At 43.3% G+C, this 13,111-nt stretch overlaps 1 protein-coding gene across 3 annotated transcripts; it reads left to right on the top strand.

Annotated features, from left to right (window-relative positions):
- Positions 1-9,599: 9,599 nt before the first annotated feature.
- On the top strand, positions 9,600-12,654 carry LOC142498905 (C-reactive protein-like). 3 transcript variants are annotated; one of them, XM_075607537.1, is made up of 3 exons: positions 9,600-9,732; positions 10,622-10,680; positions 11,595-12,654. In XM_075607537.1, the coding sequence occupies exons 2-3, from the start codon at positions 10,629-10,631 to the stop codon at positions 12,272-12,274; spliced, it is 732 nt and encodes a 243-aa protein (XP_075463652.1). In that variant the 5' UTR covers positions 9,600-9,732; positions 10,622-10,628; the 3' UTR covers positions 12,275-12,654. The 3 variants fall into 3 exon arrangements, with proteins under 3 accessions (XP_075463652.1, XP_075463653.1, XP_075463654.1); XM_075607538.1 differs by having other exon boundaries at positions 9,616-9,732; positions 10,572-10,680; XM_075607539.1 differs by having other exon boundaries at positions 9,653-9,732; positions 10,619-10,680.
- The last annotated feature ends 457 nt before the right edge of the window (positions 12,655-13,111 follow it).

Raw genomic sequence — 13,111 nt, 5'->3', positions numbered from 1 at the left:
GAAGAAGCTGTGTGCGGGTGGGCAGCCGAAGAAGCTCTGCGCAGGCGGGCAGCTGAACAGGATAGTGCAGGTGGTAGCCACATGATGGTGTGTGCACGCACGGGGGCTTCGGAGGTACGGGGGAGGAGCACGCCCCAGCGCTGTGATGTCAAACGCCCCTCCTTCCGGTGTCTACTCTGCAATAGTACTGTGTTCCTGCTCTCCTCCACTGGCAACCTGCTTTGCTGTGATCCTCTCCAAGTGAAAGGGTAGGCTGCCACTATATCAATCATACTATGAATGTACAATTATAATTTTTTTAAAAAGTGAAAACACATTAGAAAACGGAAAAAAATAAAATAATACATAATACTGTAGGTAGGAGTGTGGATGACACAGGGGAAAGCAAGCCAAAGAGCAGGGAGAATAAAAAAGCAAATGGTAGAAGGAAAAAAGGGAGGGGAAGGGACAGAAAGGGGGGGGGGGGGGAGAGGGAAGGGATGTAACAAAAAGGTGGATCAATGCCCCCCCCCAAAAGGATTGCCTTTGTGTACATATGCTCTCCCAAGCTTGGTGCTTGGGGAGACAAACAATATTGACTTTGAAGCATCCTCGGCAACAGTCAATGCGTGTCACGGGAGACTCCTGTGGTGGGTAGGATCTCGGTGGCCGGAACAGCACGAGTGTAGTAGGGGTCACAAGCAGGAGTCCGAGGCAGGCGGCAGGTAGCAAAGTCAGGTAACAAGCAGGGGTCTGAGGCAGGCGGCAGGTAGCGAAGTGAGGTAACAAGCAGGGGTCCGAGGCAGGCGGCAGGTAGCGAAGTCAGGTAACAAACAGAGGTCGGCAATGAGGAGACTGGAACAGGACAGGCGGGGCAGGACAGGGACTGAGAACAGGGAGCAGGGACTGAGACCGGGGAGCAGGAACAAACAGGGACAAGCCAGATTACTAGCAAGGGCTTTTACTGTGAGCAGACTCAAATACAGGTACAGGTACAGGAACAGATCAGGAATCAAAGACAGAGGCATGTGCATACTGTAGGCGTCTGACTTGAAGCAAAGGCAAAAGCAACAGACAGGAAGCAAGCTATAAAGGACAGACACAGGAGCAACAAGAAGACAGACAGACAGAGGAACCCAGAGCCAACAGAAGGCAGCAGCACACCCAGTGGACAAGGAAGCTATGGCTAGGCAGGAGGTCTAGGCGACCCTGACAATGCGTGTGCAGCCCCCCCCCCCCCCCCCCGATCCATGCCCCTCATGCTTGCAAAATTATGCAGGACACACTGTGCTCATGCTTGGAGAGTTGGTGATGTCACCGCTCTCAGCGGCAGCGTGGACGCAGCCTAATTTTGCAAGCGCCAGCTGTTGAAATATGTAAGTATTTAGACATATCTGTATTTACAGTACATTGTATACCGTTTAGTAAAGGTTTTTTTCATGTGATTTTGATTACATCAGGCAGGGAGGCCCGAGAAATTTCATGGATGAAAATGGGGGCTCGGCATAAAAAGTTTGCTCACCCCTGATCTAGACTGTAGACCAGTGTTTTTCAATAGGGTTCCTAGGAGCCCTTGAATTCCCTGGGCATCCCTAAAGGGTTCTGTGACCGGGTGAATATAAGACACCAGCCCTATGCTTGGCAGACCTAAGTGTATGTCTGCAGTCCAGCACTGACCTAGTTAATCTCAGCTGGGAAAAGTCTGGGCTAATTAGCCAGGTCCCAGCTGCCTCATTAAGGGGCTTTAAAAACCCAGGCTTCTCACTTGTGCCTGGTCTGTCTGAACCATAGAGATACACTGGATCTCTGGAAGGAGAAGAGCCTGATTTAAGGTCTGGTTTTCTGTGAAATTTTTGCTTATGCTGAATTGCTTAGGCCGCGCTTAAAGTGCTGGCGACACTACCGATGATGTCGCCACCAGCAAAAGTTGCAATTTGATTTTTAGCGACATTGTAAGTGCAGCCTTAGGCCGCGTCCATGGATAGTGCTTGCGGGCAGAGGCGCGCTTCCGCTCGGCACTGAGCCCCTACAGCCACAATGAGAGCGGATTTAATAGGGGCTCCCCTACGCTTCCGCAAGCGAGCGAAAGCGTAGGTCTTAGGGAAATTTAAAATCTTCGCGCTTGCCGGAGCGCAGGGCTGGTCACGTGAGCGGTTCGCCCAATGAGGTCGAACCAGCTCCGTGACGTCACTGGCCCGCCCGCCGACACGCCCCTGGACGCACCCGCTTTCCCTCAGCCTCAGCGCGCTTCCGCCCGCCAGGATTAACCATGGTCGAGGCCTTAGACTCTAGACCAGTGTTTTTCAACAGGGGTTCCTATGAGCCCTTAAGTTACAGAGGCATCACCTAAAGGGTTTCCTGTAATTTTCAGGTCATTTTAAAATTGTACCAAATACAGAAGAAATTTAAATTTAAACTTGCATTTGTGACATTCTTTCAGGCAGTATGTTTAATATAGTGATAACGGAGGCAGGTTATATACTGCCTAAAAGAATGTCACAAGTGTGAGTTTAAATTTGTTGAAATTAAGCCATAAACAAATATCGTGTTCAGTACAATCTGCACCCTCTTTTTTCTCTTTGTTTTGGGGGAATGAGTACCACATCCAGGGGTGTAGATATAGCCTGAGGGTCCGCCCCGCCCAAGGATGGTACAGTTTGGGTTTAGAGCTGCTTTCTGGTCATATTTAAGTTATATATAAAAAATATCCAAGTGTTTTATATGAATTGATTTCATTTTATTGTTACAGTATTTCACACATTAAGAGCGTTGGGTGCTTTTTCTGGTCTGCAGCATTAGAGAGGGTTGGGGTTCCTCACAGTACATCTGATCTCAGACATGCCATTAGAGAGGGTTGGGGTTCCTTACAACGTACAGTATCTGATCTCAGATGCGCTATTAGATAGGGTTAGGGTTACTCAGAATTTCACTTTGGGCTCCTTAACCTAAAAATATTGGAAACCACTGCTCTAGAGTCTAGACCAAGAAGAGGCCAGTAGTGTTGTTCTTATTGATACGAGGACACCCTCTACAATTCAATATGCCATTTTGTTCTCCAATGCAACTACAACACACATCACTGCGACATGCTCAAAAAACTAGATTGGTCATCACTTGAGTCTAGGCGCAAAGTTCATCTCTCCTGTAATGCCTTCACATATTTCCTGGGCAAGCTACCCGTCTATCTGAATAAGCCCCTCACCCCTACCACATGCAGAAATCATCTGAGATCACACTCCATAAAACTGTTCATGGTCCCAACGTTCAACAAAGTATCCGGCTTCTCCTCCTTCTCTTACCGTGCATCCCACAACTGGAACAATCTACCAGGGACTCTAACAGCAACCACCAGTCTAAGTTCTTTCAAAACTAAAGCTGTCTCACATTTTAATCTGGTCTGTAACTGTTACTGTACATACGCCTATAACATATATTACCCCTAACTGTGCATGCAATTTCTTGTATATAATGTATACCATGTTCACTTATGTAACTGTATTTGTAACCATGTATTATTTGTCCCTGTGCCCAGGACATACTTGAAAACGAGAGGTAACTCTCAATGTATTACTTCCTGCTAAAACATTTGTATAAATACAATAAAATACTGATGCTAAAGGTACCATCTTGTTTGTCTTGTATTTCCCTTGCACTATTTTTCCCTGTTTATTATTTGACCCCTGCTACTTTTTGCTCTTTGCTTGTACAGTAGCAATGCAATTCTTGCAGCTAACCTTGGTTCGTCCTGTTTCCTTTAGCATTATTTGCTCCCTGTCCTTGTTTGTTCCCTTACCTACCATAGCCTTTTGCATGTAGCTCTGCACACCTTGTAGACTCCATTTTGTTTTCCCAGTCATTGCTTTCCTTTATTGTAACAATAAACCTTGTCAGTTTTTATGTATTTCGGTCTCCTGTCTTTTGTGGGTTTCCATGCTACCTCTGAGTGTTCCATACATCCTAATACAGTGACAGAGAGCTCTAAAAAGCTATGAACACCAAACAGCTGTAACACAGCTGATTGCTCTAACCAAACATAACAAAAAAACAAAACAAAGTAAGAAACTGCAGTTGTTCATTCAGGTGCCTTCTGTCTTGGGTTACCTTGCTCTGTTTTGCATTTGTAGTTGCTGGAAACAGGTAATTTTTCAAGAATATGAGCTGATAAAGTCAATATTACCGGTTCATAAACTTGTTTGTATAATAATTCACAATACCATAAAATAATCTGAGTGTGTCACAAGCTATGCTTGTTAGTGCAGTCCTTCACAGTACCACATAACAAAGAGAAAGAAAGAAATCTGTGTTCTATAATATGTCCACATCACTGCACCCATCATAAAGGACCCACAGATGTGGTCCATTTGTCCTATTGTTCGGAGAATAGAATGACACCGTGACAGAGATAGAATAGACATGGCCAACAGAGTATCTCTATCAATATAGGGTGACACTGACACACACACAATTCATTTCAAGTGAAAGATATGATCCCTTCTGTCCTTCACTTACCCATAATTGTCACACCGTGTATATTGTATCAGGCATGGACAGCTTTCTCTGTCAGCTGAATAAACTATTATGTTTTGATCATATACTACTCCATGTTTTTAGAACACTTCAGGAATTCTAGGACACTGACACACAGTACAGTCTACTGCTCCCACTACAAGTAACAATATGACACCGAGACAAAGTATATTCCATGGAGTACATCCCTCTCTTCATAGTTAACAGTGAAACAGATTTGGACCACCGTAGGTCCCTCCAATCTTCTGGACATCCCGTTTATCCACCACTGCCGTGTGGCACAAAGAAAGCATTGATATATGCCCATAACCATCCTAAAACCACTGATGACTACATTACTAAAAGAATGCACCCAGTGCCGCCAACAGAAATCAGGGGGCCCGGGACAAATGAAAGGAGCAGGGCTGTTGGCGGCCCTGAATGCACCAGACTAGAGCTCATTATTTCATCCATTAATAATATTATTTGGGTATTCTATATCAAGATTAAAAAGTGCCCTTTTCTAATTACATTTATCCTGACATTTTAAACATAGTTCAGCGTATCGAGGAACTTTTATTATTCATTTCCATTAGTGTTTTCTGTATCTGTGATATTGGGGAGATACAGTATTAAAGGTGGATTAAGCTAAGATCTACTTGATACAATATTAGAATCGGATGTTTAAAATGCTGCATCTAGACCCACGTTATTATTTTGGCTGTTCTTGCCAACAAATAGCTTCACAAGGTTTGAGTTTGTCTGATTTGGTACAGACTAGCCCGTACGATTTACACAATAGAGTTTTGACATTTAAAATATGTAAGCAAAAAAGAGTTCTACTGATAAAAACAAACTGTTTCCTACTCTCTCTGAGCTGCCAAAGTAAATTACTCTGCACTCTACATAAACAAATTCTGTGTTGACACCAGTTACTGTAGCAATGCGCTTCCTCTTGCAACACTGATTGTTCGTTCGGCTGAGTCCAGGAAATTTGATGCAACGGTTATTATTTATCAAGCAGGCTGGAGGCTCCATAAGTAACATGTTTGTGTCCATAATGCCCAGAAAGCCAAGAGAATATGAGAGATAAGAGGCTGAAAAAAAGAAAGTGCCGATAAATCCTTAACATTCAGTAGAGATCGATGTAACTCTTCCCCATAAAAGCAATCTTTAAAATAGGCTAACCCTCCCTGCCTAGCTCCTATGGAATGTACATCGGATAGTCTATAATATTTGGCTTCCTTAGTGTATTTGCATGGGTCCTCAACTCCAGTCTTCAAGGCCCTCCAACAGGTCAGGTTTTCAGGATATCCCGGCTTCAGCACAGGTGGCTCAATCAGCGGCTCAGTCAATGATATCCTGAAAACCTGACCTGTTGGAGGGCCTTGAGGACTGGAGTTGAGGACCCCTGAATTAAAGTACTCAGGGGTACTTGAGAACAGAGAAATCCCTTATTGGTGCACCTACAGAGTAGGTAGATATGGTGAACTTAAAAATATAATTGTATTGACACTTTATTAAAATATCAGGTAGAGACAAAATAACAAATAAAACCCACAATGGTAAAAGTATTGATGGTATGGGTACACAATCTAATGAGTGGAAGTAACACAACACTCATTAATATGTATCGGACTCTATAGTTGCAGAGTACCTATGTCTGAGATACATAGAAACTTCTTTGAATAAGCTTGGTGTATAGTAAATAGCAGTTATTCTCAATCGCTCTGTGCCTATAGTAGTATGATCCTGGAGGGTAGATGTCCGTTTAGGACCAATGCAATTGCAATGCACTGTAGCTAACAAAATAATTTATTTCGTATTAAAATTTATATTTTTTGTTTTGATATATATTTGGCTTTGTGGGATTATATCACTGGTCTATCTACTTTGCAATTTGTGGTAACAGTTATTTAGACTGTTACTTTATGTATATATTATAACTAAGTTTATCTAGAGTGCAACATTAAGGGACTTTGAGTGACCCCTTGTTGTCACTTTGTTGTGTTTCTAGGTAGTATAGTCTGAAGACTGAGAATCGGAGACCTGACTTTCCAAATGGGACAGTAAGGATGCGTCCATAGAAGGACAAGCAGCGCTGAGGCGTGCGGACGCTCCGCGCTGAGCCCCTGCATCCTCAATGAGGATGCCTTGTGAGGGGGCTCACACGAGCGTCCGCAGGCGTGCGGAGGCTTTGGTGTTTTCAGCCAAGCGCCAAGCTGTTTTTCAGCGCGCTGTTGGCTGAAAACATCCAATCAGCCTTAAGCAGCGTCAACGTCACGGCGCCGTGACGTCGGCGCCGTGACATTGACGTCAGTGCGTCGCTTGCGATTGGCCCAGCGACGTCACTGCCCCGCCTCCAACCACCTCCCCGTGGCTCCCTTCGCGCACGCTGGCTCGCCTGCAAGTCCGTGGAATCGCGCTGACTGAAGCAGGCGAGCCTCAGCGTTAGCGCGCATCCGCTCTCCTCACCCCTCTATGGCCCGGGCCTAATTGTCCACTGACTGTTTGGAATGAGCTAGGTAACTGTATTCATCGGGATAGTTCAAGCTGTGGGCGTCCCAGAGGCGAAGGCAAGTATGTGTCAGTACTGTGAATAAACTCAATCAGTAAATCGTGATATCACATTCCGTGTGTGTTGGGTGGTATGGTCACAGCTTACTAACAGAGTGTCACTAGTGGGATATTTGAAAATACTTTTGTGATTTCTGCTGCTAATTGAACCAGAGAGGTCAGGGCAGTCCCTGCCCTTACCAAGTGTGGAAGAAACCCCTGGGTAAACCTTCAATGTGGTGCTCACACCTAGCCAGCTAGTGAGTAAGGCTCTGATTTGTGCTTCTTGTGTTGTGCTTGCTGTCTCCCGCTGGAATAAACATTCTATATTGAGCTGCTTTGTCCTGTCTGGTGTCTTGATGCCTGGGTTAAGTTCTGACTTCTCATTAAAACACATGCTCGTGGTCCTATACAAAGTAACAGTGACAGAAGCAGGTCTGTTCCCCATGCTCAAGGTGACAAAGTGACACAAATACAATCCTAACTATTTACAGGGCTTCTGCCTTGGGTTACTTTGTTCTTACTGGAAAGTATGAGCTGCCGAAGTCAATATCACCGGGTCCTAAACATAATCCTGTGTGTTTACATAACATTCCACAACACCATACAAGGGTATGTCAGGCTATGCAGGTTGGGGTAGTCTTTTGCCATTTAGGGTGACAAGATATTGAAATCGTTGCTCTATCAATGCACCCTCTATAAATGACCCAGGACAGAAAAGATATGTGGTCCATTTAGGCTGTTCTGAGCACAGAATAATATTGTGACAGAGAGAGAATAGACATAAGAGGCAGAGGACCCAGCATGGGACTGGAGGGGAGGGGGTGGGGGGGGGGTGGGTGGGCCCTGAACTAATCAAAAAATGTGTATATAACTTGTGAGATACCACTCACCACAATAAAGGTGTAATCATAAAGTACAGTGTAGTTCCTGCTGGTGCAAAGAGGATAATGCTGACAAACATAAACACATAAGGAGACAAAGAGTCCTCCTGAAAGATCCTCATTAGCTGCACAGCAAAGCTAGGAATAATCTGCAGGGTTTAAATACCCACTATATGAGTAACTTAATTGGCTGTAAAGGTACAGGTAAGCAATCTCTCCCAGCACTGTGGGAGGGCAATTGCCACTAAAAACCAAATGGCAAAAATAATAAATATTTTATTAATAAACCAAAGCGGCGAATAATAATACATAACACATACTCAAAACTATCATAAAAACAATTAAAACATATATATAACGGGTGACAACCAGTACAGGGATAACAGTGGATAAATCCGAAATAATCTTTCTTATTAATTATTATTACCTGTACCTTTACAGCCAATTAAGTTACTCATATAGTGGGTATTTAAACCCTGCAGATTATTCCTAGCTTTGCTGTGCAGCTAATGAGGATCTTTCAGGAGGACTCTTTGTCTCCTTATGTGTCTAATCAAAAAATGGCCTGGAGGTGGGCCGTGTGGCATCAGTCTGACTACGTGCAGGTGGCCTGGGTTATATAGGCCGGGGGGGACAAGAACAGCAAGACAGATATTTTTTTTAGAAAGGGCCTTGCTGTCTCGCTCTCATCAGCATTATGTGAGCTTGGTTGCAACTCCTGAAATCTTGATAGAGAACCAGAGGGCTTTTAACTCCTCCCGCTACCCACCCGGTAGGCCTGACCCCACATCCTGTGCCACTCCCTCTACCCCCAATAAACCAGGTATTGTTTCTTAACCCCTTCATTGCCTTATTTACTTTATTTATTTATTTATCAAATGTTTTACCAGGAAGTAATACATTGAGAGTTACCTCTCGTTTTCAAGTATGTCCTGGGCATAGTTAATATGACAAATAATACATGGTTAGAAATACAGACTTAGCGGCTAGCCTCTATTAAAATGGACAATAAAACAGCTTCATTACCTTAGAGTATTGAAGCAGGGTGTCTCCTGAGCTGAATCACATTAATTTCAGCCTTGGGGACCCCCTGGTTACCGAGTTACAGGCCCTGGTATAGGGTGCCGGGATCTCCCTGCATTGTTTAAATCTCCCACGTCACATGACCGGGACATTTTACTGCATAGGAGATACCGGCACCTCATACCGGGGCCTGTATCTCGGGAAGCAGGGGGTCCCCGAGGCTGAAATTAATGTAGTTTAACATTAACATTAAAACTGTACGATCGCACGGAGAAGCAGCTGTCTCCGTGCAGCTCTTCCAGACTGCAGTGTGATAAGTATTGGGGAAAAACAAAAAACTGTTTTCTTAGTTAATACCTTTTTGACACTTTTTTTGTGCGGTAAGAAGATGCAAACTTGCTCAGCAATGCACTGAATTTATCGAAGTTTAGTGAATAAGCCCCTATAAATCTTATTGGCTAATGATTTGCATCAATTAAAAGAATGGTAATAGGTTATTCACATATAATGTATGATATAGGCAAAAAAACACACCACAGGTATATGTGAGTGTGATAAGCACAGAAGCTCCTAGTCGCTCAGCTGCCAAAGTAAATTACTGTAGGAATGCGCTACCTCTTTCAACACTGATTGCCGGTCATAGTCCGGCAATATGTCGCAATAGTTATTGCTTATGAGATAGGCACCTGTGGAGTATGTAAAGCACAAAGCACAGAGACAGAGGAGAGAAGAGTCTGGGGAAAAAAGAGCGCAGATCGGTCCTTAACGTTCAGGAGATATTCAGGTAACTCTTTCTCATTAAAACAATCTTTTAAAAGGGGTGTCCCTCCTAGAGCCAAAGTGCACTAATGCCAGGGACATGCTTTAAAGGGTTAAATCGAGGTGATTGATGACCTTTTACCCTAATTTGACAGCCATAACGTACTCAATTCCCCAGATGAAAAATAGGTACATGTGTACATACCCTGCACCCCTAATATATACCTTGCCCCTCTCACATATACAACACATGCCTCATTAACACCCCCACCTTCATATATACCCAGTCCACTAATATATAACCCCCACAGCAATCTTATACACTTCCCCAACACACATATACACTCCCCTTCACCATACTACTGTATGGTGGACCTCTGCGATTTCCTGCTACTCCATGCAGTCTACTCGCTGGGACCATGGAATCTTCGGCGATGCTGATAGGTTGGCTGTATAGTGAGAGTGAGTGGCCACTGAATATTCTCATTGGTCTGTTGCAGAGAGGCAGCGATGAGTGTGCGAGCGGCAGCAAGAAAAGGGTATATACAGGTATACTGCTTACTGGCCGGTAAACCTTCTGGTAAAATTGTACTGTACCAACCAAATACGTATAGCTGGAGCATCAATCTTAATAAGTTTTTGTTAGAGTGAGCTGTGACTTGTGAGCAGTTTGATTTCCTCTGGCTGACCTCTTTTTGTGGGATGTCTCTTTGTAGTCAGCAAGAGTTTGCGCACGCAGAGCTTCCTCCCACTTTCATGGCCAACAACAGCATGTGGTGATTGCACACTTTAAAAGATATATACATACTAGCAAACAGACAGATAGAATATACCCCTCAAACACTGAATTGTTGTTAATTTAAGGCAGGTGAAGCTCAGGTTGTACTAACGGTCACTGTGCTTTGTCTAAGAAGCAGGAAGATGGAGAGGTGTCTGCTGTGGTTTCTATTCACTGGATCTCTTGCACAACAAAGTAAGTGAATCATTGTAAATACTATACACATGAGAGGGATTATACACATTGTGGTTTAACTCTGGGGTTCTCCATTCCAGTCGTCGTGACCCCCGGGGTCAGGTGTACACATTTACTAAGCAGTCTCCTGTCACAAGGATGGTTCTGGAACACACTTTACAGTCCATTCAAGTCAACTGGCAGAAGACACATTACTATACATGGTCTTCAATGAGATAGATGGGTTATTATTGGAACAATGTGAGAATCCATAAGGTTTGGGTGGTCAGAGAAGGGTTTGTAAACATGATTGAGTCAACTCATGGGTTCTCAAGCCCCCTCAACAGGTCAGGTTTTCAGGATATCCCTGCTTCTGCACAGGTGGCTCAATCAGTGGATCAGTCTTTGAGCCGCCTGTGCTGGATAGAGACGGGTGTGAAAGAGGGCACTGTGATTGGTGGCGAGAGAGGAGGAAGAAGAGGGGAAATTGGGACAAGCTAGGTATACTGTAGGATAAAAGAACCGTTTTAGGTGGAAGAGTACAAAGAAAATATTAAAAAAGAAAACAACGCACGAGAGGGAAAGATTACAAACACAGGACACAGCTAAATGGACATTTTTTTAATGTTGTGCATTTTGATGGACTTTTCAGGTGAATTATCTATGCTACTCAAAATTTGTAAATGTGTCCTTCCTTCTCAAATTTCTGCTATCATCACAGTATTTATATTCATTTCAAAATTAACAAGCTGTATAAACAGATACATACATTATTAAACAACACAAAACAAAAAAATATAATAAATACATAGTTAAAAATAGTTTGTCCTTTGTAATTAGTCTTTCCTGTCTGTTACCAGTTTTGGACAATCAAGTTTTATTATAATCCCTGTTGCTCAATACAATAAATGGCTCTTTTTCTCCATCTTTCCTAGATTTGGACAGCAAAGTCTTTATTTTTCCCAGAGAGACTTCCACCTCATATGTGATTCTGAAGCCAACGTTGGAAAAGCCACTGAACAAACTCACCATTTGCCTCCGATCCTACACTGAACTCAACCGAGACCATTCCCTTTTCTCCTTGGCCATTCCTGGTTCAGGAACGGACAACACCTTTCTAATCTTCCCAAAGCCGCCAAACTTCGCCTCTGTTTACATCAACCAGGAAGAAACCCGTATCAAAACGGAGGCAGCGGTTTTGGACTGGAAACACACCTGTGTGAGCTGGGAATCGGCTACAGGAGTTATCCAGCTTTGGATCAATGGGAAACTCTACCCTAGAAGGGCTTCAAAGAAAGGATTCTCTATTAATATCCAGATGAGCATTATACTGGGGCAGGAACAGGACTCCTATGGGGGTGGGTTTGATTCCAAACAGTCGTTTATGGGTGAAATAAGTGATGTCCACATGTGGGATTATGTTTTGACCTCCAAAAACATTCAACAGGCTCTGCTTAATAGTAAGGATCTTAATGGGAATGTCATTAGCTGGAGGTCCCTGCAGTATGAAATTAAAGGAGATGTAATTGTCCAGCCCAAGCTTCAGTGTAGGGTTGGGGAGAACGCGTACAACTCATTTTACCCATGCTATGAGGAGGAGGAACTGCCCAAGTGATACAGGGGTCTTCTGCTTTTCCACAAGGGTTGGTTAAAGCCTCTATTGCTCTATAAGTTTGACCCCACTTTTGGGGAAAGTTCTGTGGTTCACTTATCATGCATCTTAAATTCTAAATACAAATGGTTAAAATGGTTCAGATACATCTCTATCTATCTTTCCACCCATTCTTATTTATATCTCATCAATCCATCTATATACATCCTTATCTATACATCTATATATATGCACCATCTGTATGTATAATCTATTTACATAAGTCAGTCTCATGGTATACAGTAATACATTCCAATCAGTTAATACAAAATTACATTTTCGTTTCAATTGCATACATAGGTGTATTATGTTTAAATGAGATTACAGTATATGATGTTTACTTACACGTGTATAGAACCTTTATACATGGATTCCCTTCCTCTTTTATGTACACTGGCGACACACTTTATTCGAGCACGGCTAGTCCCGCGAATTCGGGTATACTCGGGTGTATTCAGGTTTCTGATATTTTTCAGCCAGAGTGCATTGCGTTATTTTCCGGCAGGAATTTAAGCTTTTTATTCCGGCTGGTTACAATACTGCAATGCCGTCAAAATACACATGGTGGCGCTTGCGAGCTATTCTCTGTGAAGCCGTCCCCTATAATGAATTGTAATGCAGTATATATATATATATATATATATATATATATATATATATATACTGTATAACAACAACCCCTGTAAGCCCTAACATACAGTACTGTACTGTACTGTATATGCACATACATAAATGATACTACAGTACTGTATGGGCGGCGGGGGCGAGATGTGTTTGCAGCAGAGAGAGATCCGCTGCTCT

Source organism: Ascaphus truei, chromosome 7 (genome assembly GCF_040206685.1).
Source record: "Ascaphus truei isolate aAscTru1 chromosome 7, aAscTru1.hap1, whole genome shotgun sequence".
Classification (NCBI taxonomy): domain Eukaryota; kingdom Metazoa; phylum Chordata; class Amphibia; order Anura; family Ascaphidae; genus Ascaphus; species Ascaphus truei.
This window is presented reverse-complemented; position numbering and strand designations above follow the sequence as displayed.

Coding starts and splice junctions, on each gene's coding strand:
- LOC142498905 (XM_075607537.1), top strand. CDS start 10,629: ATGGAGAGGTGTCTGCTGTGGTTTCTATTCACTGGATCTCTTGCACAA. Junction 10,681..11,594: donor TGGATCTCTTGCACAACAAA/GTAAGTGAATCA, acceptor CATCTTTCCTAG/ATTTGGACAGCAAAGTCTTT.